This window comes from Gracilinanus agilis, chromosome 2 (genome assembly GCF_016433145.1).
Source record: "Gracilinanus agilis isolate LMUSP501 chromosome 2, AgileGrace, whole genome shotgun sequence".
Taxonomy (NCBI): Eukaryota; Metazoa; Chordata; class Mammalia; order Didelphimorphia; family Didelphidae; genus Gracilinanus; species Gracilinanus agilis.
In genome coordinates, this window is record NC_058131.1 from 705,603,826 (window position 1) to 705,628,054 (window position 24,229).

The 24,229-nt window shown below is 48.1% G+C and overlaps 1 protein-coding gene across 1 annotated transcript in view; it reads right to left on the reverse strand.

Moving 5' to 3' along the window:
• The window catches only part of REEP3 (receptor accessory protein 3), a 46,247-nt gene that overhangs the window by 3,315 nt on the left and 18,703 nt on the right, over positions 1 to 24,229 (reverse strand). The window contains exons 2-5 of the mRNA XM_044659209.1: positions 21,711 to 21,787; positions 21,064 to 21,184; positions 20,802 to 20,915; positions 4,578 to 4,725 (exon numbers count right to left, since the gene is read on the reverse strand). Coding sequence (XP_044515144.1) covers positions 4,578 to 4,725; positions 20,802 to 20,915; positions 21,064 to 21,184; positions 21,711 to 21,787 — 460 coding nt within the window. The remainder of the gene's footprint in view (positions 1 to 4,577; positions 4,726 to 20,801; positions 20,916 to 21,063; positions 21,185 to 21,710; positions 21,788 to 24,229) is intronic.

A 24,229-nucleotide genomic window follows, 5' to 3' on the forward strand; every position in this document is an offset into this window, starting at 1 on the left:
AGGCATTTCATGAAGCGGCTGGGTATACCAAGTAGAGGACTGGTCTGGGATTTGAGTCAGGGTGATCTGGGTTCAAGTCACCCCCACCACCCCGCCCCAAAACCCCCTCAGCAAAGCCCCTGAACCACTCCAGGCCATGGGCCGTAACTAATAATTCTTTCAATGGTGGAAGAGTTGCCAATATGCAATGGTATGGGTGGGGTCTTTATTGGGATTTGATTAAGGAAAAAGATAATACAACTAGGAGCATTCTTGTCGTATGCTCATAAAACTCAAAAAACTGAGCTGAATAAAAAGAGCAGAATGAAGATCAATTATATTCTTTTGAGTCTGGGAGAGAGACACTGTCTTCAGACAATGGACAGGATTAAGTTAGGAAGGAAATAGATCTTGAGACATCAACCAGTGGTCGCTCGGGCCAAATGACCCTGGTACGATTATTAGCATCATCCTATTTTGCGGCAGCCCCAGCACCACTCAGCCAACTACTGGATGTGAATTGGAAGGAGCCGAGCCCCCTGTGTGCACTTCCCCGCACTGAATCCCAAGGCTCGCTTTTGAAGGCGTAAGAGGTTGAAGACTGAAACCCTGGTGAGAGAGAGAGATCTTCAGCTGACTTTTCCCAAAGGCCCGAATCAATACATAAAATTGGAAAAGCTGTGCCTGCGTACTTCACGTATGAAGAAACTGTCCCTATCTGCATGGCTGGCAGTGGTTTACTTTGGTGACTGAACATGGTCTTGCTTTCCATCGTCAACATTTCTGGGCTACCTACTGTTTTTTGGCTCACAAATTAGTAATGATCCATGTGCACGAGGTGTCTCAAAAGTCTTAGTGATGTTTTAAGCTGACCCATGATGGTTTTAAAGGAGATTTACAAACAGGTTCAATTCAGTGATTTACTAAATGCTATAAAACAACACGATGTTAAGCTGAAAGACACTACAGTGAAAAATCTTCACATAAAGACAATTTCTATTCACCCACGTGCTTTATGGCAAGAAGTTAAAAACTTTTTCAAAAGAGAAATCTTGTTTCATTTTTAGAAAGAGCCCGGAGGTGGGGAGATCTCAATATCTGCTACCCGAAAGCGAAGCCTTTCCCAAAGATAAGGGCATCTGATACTCTGCAGAGGAAAAAGCTGTCCTCCAAGGCCCAGTGCCATGGAGCTGGCCCCAGACAGCTAACGATGACATGTGGAAGGGAGGACGGCCCACGATCTGGCCGCTGTCTTTCTTGGGGCATGCTCTCAACAGAAGCCAGGAAACTTTCCAAATCATCTCAAAGCACATAGTTACTACCCATTTCTGGTGACTCATGTGGGCACAAATGATACTGCCAGAAAGTAATGCTAAAGATTATAGGGTCTTGGGTAAGAAAGAGAGGAACACAAGACTGCTATTTTCATCAGTGTTCCTTGGTGAAGGCAAAGGATTCAGAAGTGAAAGAGAGCCCTGGGAAATATATAGCTGAGTAAGAAGATGATGTCTGAGAACAGAATAGATTTCTGGACCAAAGTTTAGAATACAGGAATGATAAACTGGCTCTTGGCCAGAGATGGAAAGTATCCAGCAAGGGTCAGTAAGAATGTTCTGTCTGAAGTTTTATAAATCTAACCAAAAAACAAAAAAAGTCTTTAAGAGAAAAAAGGAAAGAGGAGAGAAAACTGCCTGTGTCTACCTACCAAACTGGATGCTTTAGGAAATACCAACAATGTTGGAAGACTACCATTGGAGACACTCAGAAGTTCCTAAGTCAAAAATCCAAGGTATGCACAAACGGACCAAGGATGACTAAGAATCAGAACGGACCAGAAATCTTTATGCAAGGGATAAACTTTGACCCCACAGGTAGGGTTGAGAATTGGTGACATGAGACACACAATTCCAATTTATGTGGGGGCCTTCATAAAAATAAAGAGGGTAGAAAAGAAAGGCTGCTGATGTGCTTCAAGGACCTTTTAGAAAATCGTGTTTTAGGGGCAGCTGGGTAGCTCAGTGGATTGAGAGCCAGGCCTAGACACGGGACATCCTAGGTTCAAATCTGGCCTCAGACACTTCCCAGCTGTGTGACCCTGGGCAAGTCACTTGACCCCCATTGCCTAGTCCTTACCGCTCTTCTGCCTTGGAGTCAATACACAGTATTGACTCCAAGATGGAAGATAAGGGTTTAAAAATAAAAAAAAAAAAAGTCATGTTTCCCAATGAAAAAGAAAGAAGGGTGCAGAGGACTTGGGACAAGTTCATCTAGAGTAGTGTAAAAATTGCCTTTAAAAGAAACCAAAAGCAAGGAAGAGGGGGAACTAGTTCTCTCATGGTAGGTGGAGGTAAGAGGTATCTCTGTGTCCAAGACCAGAGTAAACGGAGCTGGACTCAAGGAGGAAAGGGCCTCCTTTTACCAGAGACCAAAAGCAGACTCAGTGAAGAGCCTGACTATGGGCTGGAGAATAAAAGAAGAGGTGACCAAAAGAACTGGAAACCCAAGTGTCATGACCCAAAGGCTGGGTCGGGAGAGGAAAGCTCAGAATAGAAGGAGGAAAGAAATATTCTACTGGTCTGGGGCTTGAAGAAACAGCCTCTTAATGCAAATCCATAGGAGAGGAACATTTTGCAGGATTTGGTGACGCTCAGGAGGCTTGTTTTGTAGTTGTCAGATGGGGATGACAGAAGAAGTTTTTTTCCTCTCCAAGAATCAAGAGAGAACCAATGACAAAAATTTACAAAACATCCTCTGACCAGATTTGAAATTTGTATTTCCTTTTAATCATGAGTGCTTCCCTCCCTCCTGCTGCTGCAGGGCTCAGTCTCTAAAAAAAATGCATTGAACTGTATTAAAAGTCCTTGCTGCCTGGAAAGAAAAAAGCCCAACAAAGGCAGAAAGAGAAGCACTAACGCTGCTGGAGTACATTAGACACCACCTGGCCAGAAAGAGATGCAAAGCCTTCTCCAGACACATGATGGATTAGTGACGGGGAATATCTGCTGGGTCACTCTGACCAAAGCAGAGAGGCTAATAGTTTCTGGCCTTCGTGATACTTTCATCTTCGAAAAGGTAGAAAAACAAAGAAGGGGAAATTCTACTTTTGAGCTAAGTCTTACCATCAAAGAAGAGCGGATGGATAGAGCAGAACCTTGGGGGAGTGATCTCGCTGTTCTTTCTTGTATTTGTGACAGAGAAAGCCGAGCATCAGACACATGTGCGACGTGGGGAGAGCAGATTTGGGAGGGTTCGGAGGCAGGGAAGGTGGGCTCCCTCCCGAGGGCCAGAGAAGTCAGCCCTGAATGGAGGGGGGCCCCGTCACCCCCCCCCCATCCCCTCCATCCAGTCGGTGCTGACGGCTCCCCAGGACCTCCAGACCCAAACAGAAAATCCTCGGCTCGGTGCGCAGCCCCTCCCTCCATTTCCAGTCTGCGGCCTCCTGGCTGCTCCCCGTTCCAGGCGCTCTCAGTGGCCGCCCCGTCCCCCTGGTCTGGAATGCTTTCTCTCTGTCATGGCCCCCGGCTCCCTTCAGGTCTCAGCTAACATCCCAGCTTCTCTACGAGCCCTTTTCGGGTCTCCCGTGGGCCTAGCGTTCTCCCTCCGTCGCTGTCCCTGCTCGATCCCACGTGTGGCTCGTTCATGCACCGCCTTCCCATAGCCCGTGAGCTCCTGGGGGGCCAGGCCGGGCCTTCCTCTCGCTCCCCTCGGGCTCCTCTCGGGCTCCCCTCCAGCTCCCCGGCGCCTCGGCCTCTGTCCGTGGTCTGGCAATACTCTAGCCCGGGAAGCCCTTTCTGAATGCTGACAAACGGCGGCCACGCTAGAGAGCTGGAGGAGGACGACAGGGACGAAAGGCCCCGGCTGGACGCCGTCGGAAAGCCGCTGGGCTGGGCAGCGTCGGAGGGGCTTAGCTCGGAGTGGTCTCCAGCTAAGAGCAGCAGAGGGCCCGCCTGGGGAGGGGGCGGGCGCTGCCCTGGCCACATGGGCTCCGTGCCCCGAACACGGGGGTGTCAGCAATCCTCCGGCCAGGGGAGGCCCGATGAGCCTTATTGGGCCAGCGCCGGGCGCAGACCCGGACAAGGCGGGCTCCTGGCCTAGGAGGGGGGCCAGACAAGGACGCTGAACTATGGCTCGAGCCGGGGAGAGGGAAGGTCCGGCTCGGTCTGCCTTCGGGCTCTCGTGGGGGAGCTGTCGGGGCGCTCCGTAACCCGCACGTCATGCAGGGACCCCCGTTTCGTGATTTATCTTCTCCGCTGCCTTCCCCAAGGATCCGAAGATGACGGAAGAACTAATTTGCCATGACTGACAATGAGCCACACTCGAAGCCCGTCTGCACATCAAATTAAATGTTGAAATAGCCACTACCACGAGAGGCCCTGATGGGAGCCGGGCCGCCCGAGCCCATTCCTCAGCTGCCCCGTCAGCACCCGTCTCCGGGATGGGGAGGGGATGCTCGGCCTTCGAGGCCTCGGAGCCCGCGAGCCTGTGCTTTCTAGGAGCTCTCCCTGAGGGGAAGTGCAGAGGGCAGAGGAGGCGGAGAGGAGGGGAGCCCTGGCTGGGACCCCCACAGGAGCCTCCTTCCCAGAGCGCCGGATACGCACCTGCGGATTCGCCCGAAGCCGCCTTGGCTCGCCTCTTGGTTTCTGGGGCGGGCGGGTAGGGCCTCGGGCCGGCCGGCTCGTCTCCCGGGATGGCCGTCAGGTCGTGCATGCTGAAGCTCCTCAGACGCTCCGTGATGGCGCCTTGACTCTACGGGCACAAATCAGAGGCTCAGCTCAGGGAGGGTGTGTGTGCAGGAGGGGCTCCGCGCAGGGCTCTACGGTACAGATGGGGCCTGGAGCGGCTCCCAGGCGGAGGGGAAATCGGAGAAGCTGAGGCCAAGGCAGGGGAAGCGGGAGGAGCCACGAGGTGCAGCCAGGCCAGGCTTCTCGGAGGGGACGCACTGGGGGGCTTTCCGGAAACCCCTCCACTTGGGCTCCTTTCCAAGGGACCCCCTCTCAAAACGCAGAGAATAAGAGCACGACTCGGCCCTCGTCCTAGCCTGGGTTAATGCTCGACAAGAAGCGTGCTCTGTGCGGCATCACGCCTCGAGCCAGTGAGCAGGCCTCGAGCAGCAGGAGAGCCCGGGCTGTTTGTCCCCCACATGTGTATTATTTTCCTGGCTGCAGAATAAGATCCTCTGCAGCTGTTCAGCCTGGAACGCCAGGTGGTATATGGCACCAGGAACCAGAAGTCATTACCATGGGAACCGCAGACTCTGGCTTTGTCTGCTCGCCATATTTTCTGGGCTATAAAGAGGAACTGCTAATAAAGTAGGGTGAAATGGAGGACAAGCAGCTCCTTCAACTCCCATCGCCGCCCCCCACCCCCACCCCGCCTGGCACATTCCTGTCCTTATTTTTCAGAAAAAGAACTCTGCCTTCTCAGGCTGTACACATCGGAGAGTCCTAGATTTTAATTTTTAGACCTGCTTCCTCTTTATAAGGTATTGGGTATGTAGTCCACACGCATGTCTGTCGCTGCCTTAGGCCCCTAAAAGAAGGCAGCTGCCTGACATCTGTCTCAGATACACGGCCAGGTCCTCCTGGCACATCGGGGTTCCCGCGGCTCCACACCTGCCCTGCATGGGCAGAGATCCGAAGCCTCCTTTCTTCTCGTGACACAGTCGTCGGCTCTCTTCTTCCCACACCCCCACAAATGGCCTCTATCCAGCTGCCCATAATCAGAGCAGGTGCTGGGTAACGGGGATACAGTTCTTCTAAATTCAGGACTACCTGAATCATCCGACTGATTTTGAGCCTCAGTTACCTCAAAAAGTGACTGGCTCGTGGACAATATGCTCAAGGAGGAGTTTCCCAAGTGCCTTCTCATGAGATCGAGTTTTTAAAAAACTAAATTTAAAACTAAATGAAAAAACTCCAAGGAGTTTGGCCTAATCCCTGGCATGTGCCTGGCAACCCATTCATAACTTCTTATTCAATGGAAACTTTGTGCATGTCCAGTTTCCTTACAGAAGTCTTTCACCCAGCAGTCTACCTAATATGCTAGAGGTCATCCTCTGAACGTCCATCAGGGATTTCTGCTGACCGCCCACGATCCCTTGTTTTTGCTAGATAACCAGCTGCCAAAGCTTTCCAAATTCTGGAAGCGATGGCCTAGAGAATGCAAGAAGCTGCAAAGCTGACCCTTTGGCTAACAGCGAGAGCCAGACTGGGATGAAGATAGCATTCTAGTTCCAAAAATATTCTGTAGGCTTGAGCTAAGACCAAAAAAGTTGTCTGGGCTTGCCATCCATTGTGGGAACAAAAGGACACCCAAAGCTTCTCTGCAGTTTTCACTTTTTACTTGTTGTCACACCTATTTACTTTTGAAGAGTTCATGTTTCCCTTTTCCAAGTCAACTTTTATGACTTGATTCCCCACATTCCCTCAGGCTTTTAAAAACAACCTAATTATGAGGACCAAAGTTTAGACCTTATTAAACTCTTTTGGACTGAAGGCCTATATCCAACCCCATCTCTTGAGCCGGAGTTCAAATAGTATTGGAGGATGTGTGGCAGGAGGCGAATCAATGAGGAAAATGCATGGATGTCCAGCCCAGGATTTTTCACATTCTACTCTTCCCTTAGGTCTGTTCTCCCAGGAAGCTTTGCCCTTCAATGTCCTGCTTGACTTCTATTGTGACTTCACTTTTTCATCTGCATAGGTCTGGCTGGACTTACTTTTCTTTTGTATTCTACACAGGGTACCACCCAATTGGAAGAGAGGAGGCAGCAAGCCTGCCCCAGTGCCAGCCTCAGGGACAGCGGAGGGACATGAGCAGCCATAATCAGACAGACGAGTCGGAGGCTGGGTGAATTAGATTGAGTTATTGACTCCACATATTTTCTTTTTACTTTTTAGGCCTTAAATCCCTCTGGCAAACAGTGTCCTTGCTCTTTGGCTCTCAGCATTCCTCCCACCTTAGAGTACCTTTCTGCCTGGGCTTTTCAGTTTACACTTGTCCCTGAAACTCAGACCACGCTTCTTCAGTTCCCAGGAAGGGACTGACTGACCTTTCCTCCATCAAGGATTTGTCTAATCCCTGCAATGTGCTTTAAACCCAATCCCATCTCTTTATTGGATGTGAATCTTGTCCAGGTCCTCCCATAATTCCTCCAAGGGTAGGTGGGTGAATGAGGGAACCGCTCAGTGGTGCCGGAAGTCATCTGACCTCTTGATGACACGGCAAGGAGGCTGAAAGAGCACATGGACTGACCACTGATGATCTTTTGTTTTTGCTCCAGGTCCAATAACCAAACCTTTTCTCATCACCTCTGATACTCTTTTTCATGTGATATTTTGCTCATGACGTGCCTTCCCACTTCTCTCTGGACAACCAACAATTTCAACCTTTCAGAGACTGGGATTCCATAATTTCAGCCATATGACATTTTGGGAAGAATAATGATGCTGAGATGAACCTTTGCTTCAGGTAGAAGCTTTAGGTCATTAAAAGCAGCATCTTGTGTTCCCAAAGTAGCCACACCTGCCCTTTTTTTGCCCCATCCAATTTCTGTCTGTCTGCAATTACGGCTTAAGATATAGGTCCTAATGGATCCTCTCTATGGGCTATTCATTTAAGAGCACATTATAATGTCTGTAGAACAGACTTTTTTTTTTTTCCCCCTGAGTAAATAGGCCAAACTTTTGAGTATTTACTGAGCTCATCTAGCAGGATCTGCGTTGTTCTGGTGCTTAATGGAAGCCACGCAATTTCGTCTGCAAAAAGGAGCATCTGGAGTGCCTTGCCATTCAAAGAAAATTTTCCATCAATTTGGACTCCTGCACTGGTCATCTCTCACATCAATGGAGAGGCACTTTTGGTGAGCATCAGCCTCCACTGCTGAGATGGCTCCTAAAGTCAAACAGAGGATCTTTCTTTGTTTCTTAAATGATTGTGCATGTTTTTGACATAAATACTGAAGGTACCTGATTAGAGGAAAGCCTTTAATTAAGACCATAACCAGTCCACAAACAAGCATTAATTGCATACTATGTGACAGGTGCCTCACACTACATGAGATACAAATACAAAGTGAAACAATCCTTGACCTCAAGAAGCCTGCATCTATGAGGAAGGATAATCTGTGAACAGAGAAATATATACCAATATATTAAAAATAAATCCGAAGGGGATAGGGGCTGAGGAATCAGAAAAGACCTGCTCTGAAACTTGAGACAAGCAGGAGTAAGGTGGGGAAGCCTTCAAGAAGGCAGAAGGGAGGCTTGCGAATGAATGCCTGCAAAGCTCTCACTCCATGCCTGGGCAGAGACAAAGAGGACCAAGGTAGTATGATACATTTGGGGAACTGCAGACCAATTTGTCGGGAGCCTAGAGGGCCAAAGGAAGGAGTGGGAATACTCACTCGGGGAAAGATTTAGTAGAGCTTTAAATACATAACAATGAAGTCTGTATTTTATTCTAAGGGCACAGAAAAGCCTGGGAAGCTTCTTGGGCAAATGAATGGCTCTTACAAAGATCAATTAGCAGCTGGATTGGAAAGATTGGACTCAAGAACAATTGAGTGGCTTTTTAATGCAAAATACCTTCAACTCTAATAAAATGGTGCCATGGACCTAAGTAACCGTGAAGTGAATAGAGACTAGAGGATGGAGGCAAGAGGTGGTTGAGGAAATAGAATCAGTGAGATGACAGCCAGTTGGATAGGAAGGACTGAAATTAAGTGGTTTTTCATAGTCAGGCAATGAGCACAGTAGGATTTCGTATACCAACATTTTTTGGCACCTTTTCTGCACTGTATAGTTTTAGAGGATCAGTGACTCACCAAGGGTCAAAAAGTCCCTCATGCAGCCTGAACCAGATTAAAATGTAATTGGAACTGTTTAACAAATACATAAAGCACAATATAATATAAAGTTAATTTGTGGGTTTCTAAGTCCCTATGTAGCCTCAGAGATCTGTTTCTATTGGAGTTTGATTTCACTGTACCACATCCGCTCTGTGACCCCCCCACCCCCACACTCCTCCATTCTTCTCAATCATATCATTAAGAAAAGTTAGTGCTTCACTTACATAGCTTGTGGGCCAATCAAAGATGGCATATGACAAAGAGGGATTCAACAGGTTAACAACAAACCAAGGACTTTACCAGACGGTACCATAAAACACCTCCAAAGGAGATGAGGGTTTGTCTACCCCAAAACCCAACCAACGGAATCAGCTCTGCTCTTAATGACATAGGGCAGGGGTGAGGGCTTGGGCCCTGGGACAGGAGAGGAAAGAGATTCTTCCAGTATTAGTTATTCTGATTCAGTATTTTCTGCTTCTAGCTCTGAAGGGGATTCTTGATCAACATCAAACTCAATCCGACACCTTCCTGTATTCCTAGAAAATATGAAGGCTGTGAGTTTCGGCTTAAATAATGCACGGCTCCTCTGGATTTTTTTTTTTAATTTCGTGAATGCTACATTAATCTGAAAGGGTAAAGAAAAGGAACTGTGAAGGGATAAAAAAAATGAAGTGGTTTTTGAGTCTGAATGAGAAATCACCATGGAAACAGCAGTCCTGGCCAATTATTAAGAAGACAGCAGGGCCCACCCCTACAAAGCAATGCCCAAGTACCACATTGTAGCTTTTGAAATGCTGTTCCTCTAAATGAGCCTGAATTACCAAATGAAGTGAGGAAGACATGGGATGTTATGATGAGGGATCTTTACAGAGCCAGAGCTAAAGAAATGTGGTCTCCACGTGAGGAAGTGGGGCTGGCAGGCTTTCTGGCAAGAACTAATCCATTCCACTTCACTGTCCTTGAAAACAGTGCTTAGAGCCTTCCACTTCCCTCCTCAGCACAGCATGGCTACTGGTGGCTCCGAGGGACTTTGGGGTGCTGGGCTTCTGTACTGAAACAGGGGTGGGCCCACTGGAGTCCTAGGTGCGGGGGGATCTTTGGCTTCCAGGGAGTAAGCCATTCCTTCCCCAGAGGCTTATGGAGTGTTTACCCTAAGAAGAGCATAGGCTGGCTGATGACACAAAGACAAAACTGCCCTAAAGGAGGGGAAAGGGGAGGAGAGGAAAGAGATAAGACACATCTGGGAGCTACCCAGAGAAGAGCAAATACAAAGCACCAATAAAGTGATTTGTTCAAGGAAAATGAAAAAAGAACTAGCAATAGGAAGGGGAAAGGAGTGGATCTGGAGGAGGAAGAGGAGGAGGTGAAGGAGGAGGAAGAGGAGGAGGAGACACCTAAGAGGCAGACAGCAGGACAGGGTAGGCCAGAGGAGCTGAGGTGGGAGACAGAACATTAGGACTGAGTCTAGTAGTCTCTGGGGCTGAGTGTTTTGCACAGTGGGCCAGTCAGAGAAGCAAGAAGTGAGTCTAGAAACTAAGAAGGCCAGCCATGGTCTGGAAGGGCTTTAAAGGTGTTTTCTTTCATCCTAGAGGTCCAAGAGTCTGAGTCCCAGATTAAGAAGATTATTTGGCCAGCTGTGCAGAAGATGGATGGGTCAGGAGAGGAAGTGGCAACTGGGCAATCAATGGGGCGGCTACTGCAACAGCCTGGGCTCCAGAGGAGATAAAAGCCCAGATTAGGCAGAGTGAGCCAACAGATGCAGAAGATGCTGGGCAGTGGCAGGACTCCCAAATAGTGTGGGGGCCCATCTGGCCCCTGGTGATTGCCTGTGGCCTCTCTCATAAATACAAGAAACTGCTTTATAAAGTGCTAAACAGAATCTGGGTGAATATTAGCCTGCTGGCTGCACCTATAGCATGCTCTAGAGTCTGCAGCCTGGCTGAGGAGAGGAGGCTAAGAGTTAATTCAGAGAATTGGGCCATGAACAAACTGAAAGACATATTTGTTCTTTGCTCTGCTATGGAGCTCCTTATCAGGGAATGGCCACCTGTGTAAGGAGGAGCAAGCTCCAGGGCTCTGGAAAACTTACAGATAAGGATTTTGCCAAGACTAGTTCAGGCTATACAAATGCAGGCCAATATATGGAATAAGGGAGCCCTGGCAGGATCCTATCTCTTCTCCTCAACCAATTAGAATATGGGAAGACCTAGGACCCGAGGTCACAGATAATCTAGCAATCTAGGAAAACCGGTGAAACATGATTGACCCAGGCCAGATATGGGATCTCTCCTGCATAAAAGGGGGAGGTTAGAAATTCAGGAAACCATGTTGGCGTTGCCCCCCGTCGAAGTAATATTGCATGTGATACCATCAGTTAGCAAATGGAGACCCATTTTGTGACACAAAATGGAGCACTGTTGCCCCATCCTTCACCTTTCTGAGGCCTCTTTGGCTGTAAGAAATACCATTAAATACAACTCATTTGTTTACATAAATTTGTAGACTGGCTCCTTTCCTGGCATGGATGTTGATTTGCCACAAACAACTTGATACAGACATCTTGTGCTAAATGTGGACAGTTAAATGGGTAGGAATTTAATGGATTCTTTTTTCTTTTCTCCACATTTCTATTGGCCTTAGAGAACATCATTCATTATCAAGACTTGGCAACAGATTGGATATAGGAAGGAGGAAGAATGAAGAACCAAGGATTAGGCTCAGGTTTCAAACCTGTGTGACTACAACAAGGGTGGTGCCACCAACAGAGAGAGAAACATTAAGCAGAGGGAAAAAAACATTTTTTTTTAATATGTGTTCTCTTTTGGACATGCTGAATTTAAACCTATTGGAGACTTATTCAGGATTTCAAAGTGGAGATGCCTAGGAAACACTTGGTGTCATAAGACTGGAAGGCAAGAGATGAGTCCTGAGTATGTGGGTTTGAGAAATACAGGCTTAGAGATAACTGAATCAGTCTGTCACCAAGAAAGATTCACCATTTAGCCAAAACTACAGGAAAAAGGAAATGAGTGATTTATGATGCTTCCGGTGTGGGGAGCAGGAGGAAAGGCCACCGCCAGATTTCACTGATAGTTATGAACTCTAAGGTTGATTATGTCCAAGGAAGTACCTCATTATATCCTCCATCCTTTGTGAAAGGCAAAAATTCTCCATCTCTCCGTTTATGACTAATTCCCATATATGAAAGAGAAAAATTTTCTTTCTTGACTCAAAACCTTTGATGTCTCTGACAATAAGCCAATCTAGAAATTACCACCTAAATTACTCTAAAATACTAGATAAGAGCAGAACTTAAATGTGTTTGTCAGTTAGAATATGTACAATCTATCTAGAGGTATAATGAAATTTTACAATTGCTCCCCCTCAGATTTTTTATTAAGCATTTAATGCCTACAGACAATATGCTGGATGATAGGATCAAGAACCCAAAAGATGTCAATGAGCAGAGAAAAAGAGTTGAATCCAATAAGATGAATGTTAACAGGAACAAACACAGCCTACAATGGGGTTCAAAAACCTCAACTGTCCAAGTCTAGGGTGGGAGAACCACGGCTAGCAAACAGTTTATGTGAAAAAGGCCTCGTTTTTCTTCGAGGGATCACACCCTCTGCATGAGTTATGACTGCATGAGCCGGCTTCTCCGAAAGCCAGGCAAGGCATCTCGGCGCGGGCTACAGAAGCCCAGCATCCAACCACGGTGAGAGGCCTCTGCTGACTTCGGGGTGCCGCATGTGGGCCAGAACACTGACATCCCCCAGGGTAGCAGGATGGCCGGGGATCCTGGCCCGGGAAGCCAGGTCATGAGAAGACAGACGGGGGACACTTGGCCTGAAGGAAAACCAACAAACTTAGGGGAGAAGGCGATGGCGGTACTCCAGTCTTTTAAAGTGTCCTGTATGGTCCTTTTAGGTGGTAGCCCTGAGCGAGCAGAAACAGGAATAAGGATCAGAAGAGGCTGCCAGGGAGAAATCAATGTGAGTGAACAATCAGCTCACTCCAAGAGTGACCCTGAAGCTGGTGAGATGGCAGCGAGTTTCCTGTTCCTGGAGACTGTTGAGCTAAGCCTGGATGACAACTTGGGGACATTGAAGGGACTAAATCATTTCGTACAAGTTCCGAATGATGAATTATTAAGATTTTCCCCTCGACACTTATATATCTACTAGTTATTCTGTTCATCTCAAAATCAGAAGTGAGGCTGTTAGTCTTAGCAAATAGTCAAAGCACCCAATTTTAGAGCTAAAAAGAACTGAGAGATGAACTGCTTCAATCCCTGCCCATCCTAGAGAAAAGGAAATTAAGCCCCGAGCGGCCTGTGACTTTCTTGAAGTCATGGGCCATTAATGGCAGAACCCAGCTCTCCTGACTCCCTTGGACTGCAGCGCTGTTTCCATGACAACAAGCCACAACACTGGATAATCACAGTCAAAACAACCCAGAGCTAGCATGAAACGCCATTTCTACATTCTACATCACCTCGGCAAGTAAACCCAGTTTATTCGATGCCGTGAAGCAACCCAGTGTTCCCAAGACCTTGTCTGGGCGAACGAGAGCCACACAAATAAGGGCAGACGTCGGGGAGATCTGCCCCACTCAGAGCACACTGTGTGTAAGCTACATTTCCTGTGCTATTTCACTAAATAATTTTCAGTTAAAATAACTACTTGGCAAGTCAGGCATGAAGAATTCAACGAGCTTGCCAGTAGAATTATTGGTATTTTTATCTCTCAGGAGTGAAATCCAGCAGGATTGCTGTTCATCTGGTGTTAACGCTACCAGCATTTCTCCTACAAAAAGGGACGGAACACTGAGCATCCTCAGCAAAATCCTTGAAGGTCCTTTCTCTTTCTGCTTGGCTCAGCCAAAACAAACTTGCACACTGACCTTGTGAACAGATGCCTGGTAATGAGCTCAGAGAACTGAGCAGCATTTGCAGAACATCGCTTTACAGTGTAATAAATGTCTTGATTAAAGTCTTATTTTCATTTTTAACATGCTCAGGTGGTACACAGAAGACTATTGGGGGGATCACTAATTTTTCAAAGGCAGACAAAACTCCCCTGATTTAGCCAAAAGCAGATCAATTTTATTAACTAAAGCAAAATGTGCATGCTAAAATTTTAAGTTAGTTTCATTTAATTTTTAATTCTACCCATTGTTTTCTGGTGGTTTTCTCCTTGAACTTTAACTGCTTTCTAATTTAGCTTCAAGTTACTCTTCAAGCTGCTTCAACCATCTCAATTCCATGGAGCTTTCGAGACAAAGACTTTCTTTTGACATCTACAGAGCTAAGGAGGCAATCTTGCCAGCTTCCAAATTATGCAGAGGACAACTTAAAAGCTGTAAATATTGTAGGTGCATTTACTATGTTACTTACTGAAAACCCAATAATGGAAAAATAAATCTATTTTAATGAATTCACTAACTCTAAAACCACTTCAAATAAAAGGACAGGATGACCTTCCCAAATTTTTATGTTCTATGCTGAAAGCTCTGATATACCATGCTTCTGTCAAATGAATGAAAAAGCATTTAGTAAGTGCTTTCGGTGTGCCAAGAATGGGGCAAAGCTCTGGGGGTCCAAAGAGACTGGAGGGAGACAGTCCTTGCTCTTCAGGAGCTGAGGCTCAAACGGGGGAGAGAAGACACCAAACGAGGTTCGGCAGCAGGGCTGCTGGCAAGGGCCCAGAAGTTCCGAGTACACGGTGGCACTGCAGATGGGAAGGGCTGCCGGTCCTTCATCTTTTCACAATGAACAGAGTTGGTGACTCTCATCTCAACTAAGTGTAATACTTAAAAAGTCCTGATAGATTCTGGGTCACCTGGGCGGGGGAAGGGGCAGCAGGAAGGCAGAGGGTCTTCAGCATACCAGCAGGCCTCAGAGGTCCGCTTAGTCCAACAAGAACGGCCTCTACAACACCCCTAACAAGGACCACCCGGTCTTTGCTCGATGGCCTCTGGTGAAGCCCACGACTTCCTGCAGCAGCCCATTCCACACCCGGTGTTGCCAGTTAGGAATCTTTCTTGGTTTCCTGCCTTTTTGCAACATCTAGCCAGTATCCAGGGCTCCAGAGCAGAGCGAGTCACTCCCTCTCCCCAGGGCCAGTGATGAGGCGCCTCCTGTTTCTTCTCTGTGCCTCACATCCCCAAGGCTTCCTGGGATTCTTCTATGACATCCATCTCTTCTCTTGGCCCTCTCCTCTCATCAATGCCCTTTCTATAACGTGGCACCCTGAATGAAGCACAGCATTCTCAAGTGTCCTGATTAGTCCAAGAGGGAGAGGCCTGATCCCAGGCCTGGCCATTCATAGGCTCACAGACCCAGACTGGAAGGACCTTCAGAAGGCATCTAGTGCAGCGCTCTCACTTTATAGAAAAGGAAACCGAGTCACAGAGAGCTTAAATGTCTTGTCTGAGGCTACAGACTTATTCTACTGTGCCGGGCACCGTGCCAAGCACTGGGAACACAAATTCAAGCAAAAAGACCGTCCCTGTCCCAAGAAGCTTACATTCTCGGGGAGGCCGGCCCACGAGGGGAGCTGAAGGGGCGGGAGAGGGAGGTCCAGGGGAACAAGCGCTCCAGAGTCAGGAGCTGCGTTAGGAAGGTGCGTGGCAGGCGTAGCCAGGAAGTCACCCCAGAGGATGCCAATGTCTCCAGAGTGAAAAGGCAGCAGAGGCCGAGGTGGAAAAGTGGGCCGGAGAGTGAGATACGGAGATTGCTTAGGCACGTCGTCATTTCTCTGGCGTTTACAGAGAGAATGCTGGAGAGATAATGTGAACCAGGCCTCGTGGGGTTCTTTGGTTGGCCCTCAAAAAGCTCTCCCTACCAGGGTGCCCAGGGAGGGAAAGCAGGTGCCGTCCCCCAGCAGCCGTCAGACGCGGCATGTGGAGAAGCCAAGGCGGCGGCCCACGATGTGCTGCCACAGAAGAAAGGCGGCTCCCAGGCCGACGGCACAGGTGACAGGAGGACGGGAAGAGGACAGGGAGCGTCTTTATCCGTTCTGAAGCCCAGCCAGGAGGGCCGAATTCTGGTCTCTTCCCTCTTTCCGGATGCAACCACTGACTGGGAAAGGAAACGACGCGATGCATGTGAGAGTCACGGCTGGGGCCTCCCTAGAAATCGCCGACCTTTGAGGGCTCAGACCAGGGGCTCAGACCAGGGCCTCTCCGAGAGCCGTGAATGAGGGGGAGGGAAGAGGGCAAGGAGGGAGCAGGCCGGCTCCTTAGTCTGCACAGCGGCCTGCTTTCGGGGCCAGGGAGGCAGCCATTTGACGTTCATCCCCAAATTCAAGAAAGAGGCCTGAAAGCAGAGTCCAATGTTGACAGAATCTCAAAGGCCTGAAAACACCAATGTTTGTTCCGACAACAGTAATACGATTGTCGTCGCGTAAAGCCCCGGCTAGGACTGAGGGAAAGAAGACCATAAAAGTTTGGTGAGAAAAGCCGACGAACGCAAGTCCTCTGTGTGCCGCTCACGTTGTCAGAACTCCTCTGGAGCTGGCAGGGACCTGAGAAACAGCTTTGTTTAACCTCCTCGCTTTACAGGAAAGGAAACTGAGTCAGGTCAGGTCACTCGGCGAAGGAAGCAAGGATGCAAGGGGAAGGCCAGCGCCCAAATTCTACGTGTGGGTCGCAACGCTTTGTAGCTCTAGTTTCCTAATTCGGTTTGGCTTAGTGATTTTGCTTTCTGACGGAAGAATCCATCCACTCCCCAAGCAGGATCACTGGTTAAGCCATTGGGAGGCAGCAAAGGAAGCGGAGCGCACTCTCACCGAGTTCTAAAGACAAAAGCCAGAGCGAGCCTCCTCAGGAAGGCATTCCGGGCCGGCGATCAGCAGACTAAAGGCCCGACCCAGAAGAGAGCCGCGTGGGAAGACCAGCAAGAAGGCCCCCGTGGCTGGCCCGGCGAGCGCACGGACGGGATGGAGAAGTGTGCTGGAGCCAAGCGAACAATGGCCAGGCTGGACCCTACAGGCCATCCCTGGACTGAGGAGGGGGTGAACACCGGGCCGAGGCTCTGGGGACTTCCGACCGATGGAAGCTGAACTGGAGCGGGACAAAGACCGGCTGCAACAGTATGGCACGAGGCAACGGGCAGCTGAGCCCAGTGACGAGGCTGTGCCAGGGCTCGTGGGGAGGCCCGAGCAGTGAAGAGGCCAGTAAGAATAGGGAAGGGTGGCTGGGGGGGACGGAGGATGCGATCTGTTCTGGGCTTGAGGAAGAAGCCTGTGCGGGCAGGGACGGGCAGGATGAGAACCTCAGAGGCCTTCCGAGAGCCAAGAAATGAAGAATGAAGAGACCTTTGGAATTGTCCTGGATCTAAGGCTGCGTTGGGGATGGTGGCTGGGGTGTGAGGAACAGGGGGCCACTCATGGAATCATCTGAGGGAAGCCCTTTCACAGAAGCGAGGCCCTCCCCACCAGCACGGCTTCCTCTCCTCAGAGGGGGTGTTTCTGCCCCCGGAGCTCCCGTGGCTTCAAGGCCGAAGCGCACCCCCAGTGAGGCGCGCCCCCACGAGGGGGCTCCCTTCTCGGGGACTGGACTGTTGTCCAAGCCAGTGCAGCTTTTGGAGGTGACCCTGGGAGCGGAAGGGGGGACCACAGGCACTTCTGTTTTCTTAGTGGCAGGGTGCGATCTCGTGGGTGTAGGGAATGGAGGTGTGGGAAGTCCCTTCGCCGAGGCCAGAACTTTGATCTTGAAGAGCTGTCCCGGCCCACAATCACATCCACCAGCATCCTGACTGAAGGAAGCTCTTTATCCAGCCCTCCAGGCACTTCCCATGTGTTTCTAGACGGTCCTGAAATGGACCAACAGGCATCAAGGGTCCTAGTGCGAAATAACTCTGAAATGGAAGTGGCGCCACTTGTTGGCCCATTCCAAATCCCTGGGATCTTAGTGCTTGGGATATCCTCAACGTTGGGGCTGGCCACAACCCTACCAGGACATCTGAGGAAGGAGTAAAACTGGACTGTGGCTCCGTGCAGGCAGGGAGGGACAGGTGCAATATTCTTATTATTCTGCACCCGAAGTTAAATAATTTAACCATATAATTTAATGCAAAGTTCCTGCCCATCATGAAAATTCATTTATGTATTTTTAGACATCATTTTGGCTCAAAAGCACATTCAGGAAGAAAAAATAAAAATTTGTCTATATAAGACTAAAAGATCACTCTATTGCAAATATTAATAATATAGAAATAGGTCTTGATCAATGATAACTGTAAAACCCAGTGGAATTGCGCACTGGCTTCAGGAGGGAGCAGGGAGGAGGGAAAGGAAAGAACATGAATCATGTAACCATGGAAAAACACCCTAAATCACTTAATTAAATGAATAACTAAAGGAATTGTCTACCTAGTTATACACCATCTATAGATATTTACAGTTTTGTTTACTTCAAATGAATTTTTGTCAAAAACAAAATGTTTTTTTTAGAGGTTAGGAAGCTTCATATTTTTGACAAAATTGGAAATGAACCCAACACAGACGTCGATGCCAACAGATACGTTTTTGTTTTCAAGTTGCCAAGAGTCTCTATCAGTTAAAGCTGCCAGGAAGTCCTTTTGGGCACAGAAGGGGAGGTCAAAGGAAGAGGAGGAAGAACAAGGAAGCCATTTTCTCTGTAGGAGAACTGGGGCCAGCGGGCCTTGCGCCTCCCACGCCCTCTGCCCAGGCACCTGTGCAAACTTCCCTGATGTGGAAGGGATGCCCCGGCCCAGACCTCCTCTCTTTGTGCCGGCAGAGCTCGTCCTGTCCTGCTGAACCCCATCACAGCGATCGGCGCCAGAGCAGCAGGCTTCGGAGGCCCTTTGGTGAACCCCAAGTGCCGGGAGGCAGCGCAGTGACCAAGTCCCCTCGGCTCCCAGAAGTAAGGCAGAGCCAGTCATCCGACCTGACTAGTCACAAAGAAGTCTAGAACTTCCTTTGAAGAAAAAGAGTTTGATAGAAACGGGTATCCCGGGGACCTCAAAGCCCTCGTCTGCCTCCAGAAAATGAGAAAATGCCACCCGCTCTTCTCAAGAGCACAGTCGTATGGGTAATTCTGAGAAGAAACCAATATAACTAAGCATATGGAGCGGATATCCAACACGAAGACATTTTCATCACATTTTCCATTCATAATGGTGGCGAGGGGAGCAGGGGGCCTCCATGGGCAACCAGTCTACAAACGAATGTCTTTCAAGAGTTGACCGAGACCCTGAAAAATGAAGTGACCAGCCTGGGGCCACAGAACCATGAGAGGTCAGAGGCAGGACCGGAACCCACTGGGTCCTGTTTGTCCTCTAACCTCTACAATGGAATGTCATCTTGTTGCTGTGAATCAAAGAAAACTTGCCCTTTCATAATTCATTTTTGAGGAAGGATCCATTTTCGCAGGGGAAGAATATAAACAAGAACTCCCCCAAACTTGGCACACTGCTTGCTTTTAGTTTTTTCCTTTTACATTTCCTGCATGGCCCCAATGTGCCTCCCCAAGTTGGTCTTTAAGGGCCCATTTTCGTCTTTGATTCTCTCCTCATTTGCCAACCAAATATAGCCGGATAGCATTTCCTACTTCTGAATTACGGCGCCATTTTCCATGCTTTATTTTTCCCTAAGCAATGATACTTTCAGTGCCTATTTGAACCCTAAATTCATGGAAACCTGCTGATTTTACTCACATCATGCCACTGCCAACTGTTTGTAAATGGGAGCTTTGAGTAATTTCAAATAAAAGAAAGGTAACACTAAGCCTGCCTCAGTGCTAACTACTGTGGAATAAAGAAGAATATTCTCATATAGCCAGAAATTATATCATATCATCATAAAGCCAGAGAGGGACTCCCTTCTTGATAGGGAGACATTCTCCCTAACAGATTTTAGTTGCTTTTATCCTTTTGTTTATAAATTGATCCTATCAATTTGAAAGGAAAAATTCCTTTCCAAGCTAAGTGTTACCCTCTTCATGCTAGATTATAAACTGTGTGAAGGCAGTCTGGGTCACCCTTCTCTTGGTACTGTGTCTTGCCTTGTACATGGCTGGACCTCATGCAGTGTTTACTGAATGAGTGAATGCTGTTTCCCTGAGCAGGAAAACCAGGAATCTGATTTACATTTTATTCATTTTATTGGGTATACCTGAAAGCAAGTAACAGTGAGTAAGAAAAACTAGGCTGCTGTGGGTTGTCTTAAAACCTGAAAACCCCACATCTTAGAGGCTCAGTTTATCGTCAGCATCATATCAAATCAATGAAAAGCATTCCAACAAGTTCTGTTATGGTTTTAGTTGCAAGATCTATTGGGTATCGAAAATGCCTAAAAGAGTGACCCGAGGTGTCACTAGGCCCAATTCACTTCAGCAGCCACAAATTAAATGCAATGATTTAAGATGTACTGAAATGACTGTGCACCGATCTGGACAAATAAATCACAACACCGATGACATGCAAACAAGTCTAAGATGCGGATGTTTACTGGATGCATTAATTGGACTTGCAAAGGCACAACAAATGTATAGCATTAGTAAATCATTAAAATGTCCATTTATAATGCAAGCACAAAATAGTAGAAGTTACCTCAAATTGATTGAAGGAGAGCAGCAGAAGTAAGCCAGAAATCCTACCAAGACATTAACACCCAGAGAGAGCCAGGTCAAAGACAGAGAAAGAAAGAACGGTCATCTTTACAGAAGGGGACACAGGCCAAGCACTTAGGTCCTAAGGAGTTTGGAAAAGTCATAAAAAAAGGTCATTTACAAAAAATGAGTAACTAGCACCGCTCTGAGATAAGTTAAGAGCTAAGGCCCCAAAGGCAAGTTTTACGTCTCTTCAAAAGGAATAATGTTTCAAACATCCCATGACTCTATCTCAATCATACGATTCCATTTCAGATCTTGAAAACTAAAGAAAACATGCTCAATCTACCCGCTGTTTCAAGGCATTCCGCAAGGTTCCATGAAAGTCAGGACTTACCTTCACGGCGGCCGTGACGGCGGCCGTGGCGGCTAGGTTGAGGCCTTGGCGACCGACGCTTACCATGGTCTCGTAGCCGCGCTCTTTGACCTGAACGATATAATCGTCGATCTCCTGAAAAGTAAGGAGGAAGATGTCAGAGGTGCCTCCGTGGCCACTTCAGTGCACACAGAAGCCATTTTTGTTCTCCCAGCACATGGAAAATCATTTGAACATTTCAAAAGACAAAATCTGACGTTTACAAATTTGCTTCATCGCTTACCCTTTCCTTTGAAGAAAGTAGCGGGTGAAGGAATTTCCTATAGATTAAACTGGCCCCTCGAGTGTATGGACAGAGCAGCCAAATGAGAAAAGCAATCTTCATCTCATAGTACAAGGGAAACCTGCCCGGGAAACGTTAGAAAACCATTTGATATTTAGGCAAGATCTTAAAGTGAGCTTTTTAAAGAAAAGCTGCGAAGGAAATATCGAATACTGTTCACAGGCCATTTACAACATTTACTTTGTTTTTTTAAGACTAAAAATTCTTCCTTCGAAACAGTTAAAAAGTGCCTCATTGTGTCTGTGGTGGAGGTACATAACACATGCTTTCTGTACCCTCTTTTAAAAGTATTAATGAATTCAATATCCAAAGTGGATTATTCACAAAACAGCTCACTATGATCAGAGTTTTCCTTTGCAAAAACAAGCCAACAAAACTCAGAGGAATGGTAAAGGACCCTGGGTTTCCATCAGTAATAACGACGACGAAGATACCCCCATCTCCTACAGAGCTTTCTTCTGAGGCAGAAGTTCTTTTATCCACACGATCTCACTTCCTAGTCGGTCTCATCCCCAAGAGAACAAGCACGGAGGTCAGGGTACTTGCCCAGGGTCTCTTGACCCTCGCAGGCCTGTCTTGGAACTTACCATGCAACTGTTAGGTCCGCCAGTGTTTCAATCACAGTATAAAGGGCAAAAACGATCCAGTACATCATCCACCGCACCTGGGGAATACAAAGAGGTGGCCACAACTGAACCAACTGGACACCCCCAAGAGGCAGGAAGTGGACACCCCCCGGAGTGGTCATCCCAGGGCTCTGGGGGCCTCGAGGACGGCCCACACCAAGGTCAATGGGAAGAAACGAAGGTCACGTAAGTGCGGCCGATCCCAAACCATGCTGCCGTCGCAGCGGGAGGGCCCAAAGGTGCTCCAGGCTACGAAGCTGGGCATCGCCTTGGAAAAGGCCCCACTCTGTGCAGAGGGGTCCATGGCAGCTTTTCTGTAGTGGCCAAGAAGCCCCTGGGGCCTGGCGGGGCGAGCACTTTGAGAAAAGCCCGGGACATGGACGTCTCGTAAGGCATGGCGAGGCGTAAGATGGAACGAGCCAGCCAAGTACCCCGAAACAGCAACACTGCACGAGGGTCAGCCACGCAGTCACCCCCAGCAGTTCTGATGCAGCCCTCCCGCACCAGGGACAGCCCCGACAGTCTCTACACAGGCTGGCACCTCCTCAGAACAAAACACCCTCCCAGCTTAGAAACCAGCCCAGGAGCAGGAAGGGCTGGGTCACTGGGCTAAGTGACTTGCCCAGGGTCACCCGACTAGCACCCAGGATCCCTCGTCTTCAGGCCTGGCTCCTAGCCACAGAGTCAACAAGCTATCTCTGAAGTATACTTTTTAAACTTTTAAAAATTTATTATTATTGTTGTTGTTGGGAGTTTGGGGGTCTGTGTTTTCTTTTGCAATATGGTAAATATGGAAATGTTTTGCATGACTAGATATATAATTTATATCAAATTGCTTGCCTTTCCAAGGAGGAAGAAAGAATTTGACATAAAAATTTTTTAAATGATTGTTAAAAATGTCTGTTTCCATGTCATTGAGAAAATAAAATGAAAATTAAAGGCAAAGATCAGACCATCCCAGGGAGTGTCCTCTGAGTGGATTACTAGAGAGAAAGAACAAGGGGATGCTGCAAGCTTAGCCAGGTTTTAGCTTATCGTCTGACACTCTCTCCGGCTATGGCTGTAAAAAGGCAGCTCTGGGCTGGCTGCCATTGTCCAGCGCGGGTATAACGAACAGCCACTGAAGGCCTGCTGGCGGCTTACAGGAAGGCTTCGGGGGAGTGCCCGGGCCCTGGGCCGGGGGCTGCTCCCGGGACCTTCTTTCATCAAGAAGCCCTAGAAAGCCGGGTGCTAGCTGGACGGAGCTTGCAGATGAAACAAAAGCTGGGCGTCCCAGCGAACCCCATGGATGGCCTGGTCTGGCCGGAGAAAAGAATCTGAGGAGAGTCCATAGCCTGGGACAGCTTGGTCATCTGGCCCAAGGGCCATTTCTTTCTCTTCACAGCCTCCAGAACAATTCTGAGGATGACTGGGCCTCCCTTTTCTTGTTTGGCTGCTCCCCTTCCGGCCCATCAGGCCCAACTGGCTGCTGCTGACTCTCTGCATCTCCTCCTCGGAGTCCTTTGGCAGCTCAGACATGTAGCTGGGCTTATTCCTCAGGGACCCGGGGAATCCCCCCTCGCTTCACCACCCCACCCCCGGCCCCTCCTCTGGCCCCCAGGCCCTTTTCCAAACCCCTGCAGTTCCTCAAAAGGGCAATTCCCCAATGCCCGCTCCATAAGCAATTGGTTTGCTTTTATCCTGATTTTTGTCCTTTTCCATTCCTTCCATCCTATTTTTTTTTTAAACAGTAACCTTCTGTCTTAGAATCAACACTGTGTATCTGAGGCAGGAGAGCAGTAAGGGCTGGGCAGTGGGAGTTAAGTGACTTACTCAGGGTCACCCACATAGGAAGCACCTGAGGTATCTTTCTTTCCATCTTTTTCAACCATTTAAAAATCTAAAAAAAAGTATTCAAAGCTCTGGTTGGCTGTACAGAAAAAGGCAGGGAAGCCAAATTTGGCCTGAGGGGCATCATTTGCCTGCAGGTGCTATAGAATATTTCATCGGCTTCCACAGATTTGTCCTCTTTGTGTTAATGACTTTTTTCTTTATTTTTCATAGCCATTAAAAAAAAATGGGAGTTCCAAATTCTGTCCCTCCCTCACCCATTGAGGCCAGTGACAGATCAGTTATATGTGTGAAGTCATACAAAATATTTCCATATTAGCCATGTTGCAAAACAAAAAAAGCATGAAAAATAAAATTTAAGAAGGAAACCTCAATCAAGAGTTCTGGGGGGAAGGAGGGGGTTCAGCTGGGTAGCTCAGTGGATTGAGAGCCAGGCCTAGAGACAGGAGGTCCTGGGTTCAAATCTAACCTTAGACACTTCCCAGCTGTGTGACCCTGGGCAAGTCACTTAACCCCCATGGCCCACCCTTACCACTCTTCTGCCTTGGAACCAATACACAGTATTGACTCCAAGACGGATAAGGGTTTAAAAAAAAAAGTTCTCTGGGTCTCTCTGTGGAGGCAGACAGCATTTTTTATCACGAGTCCTT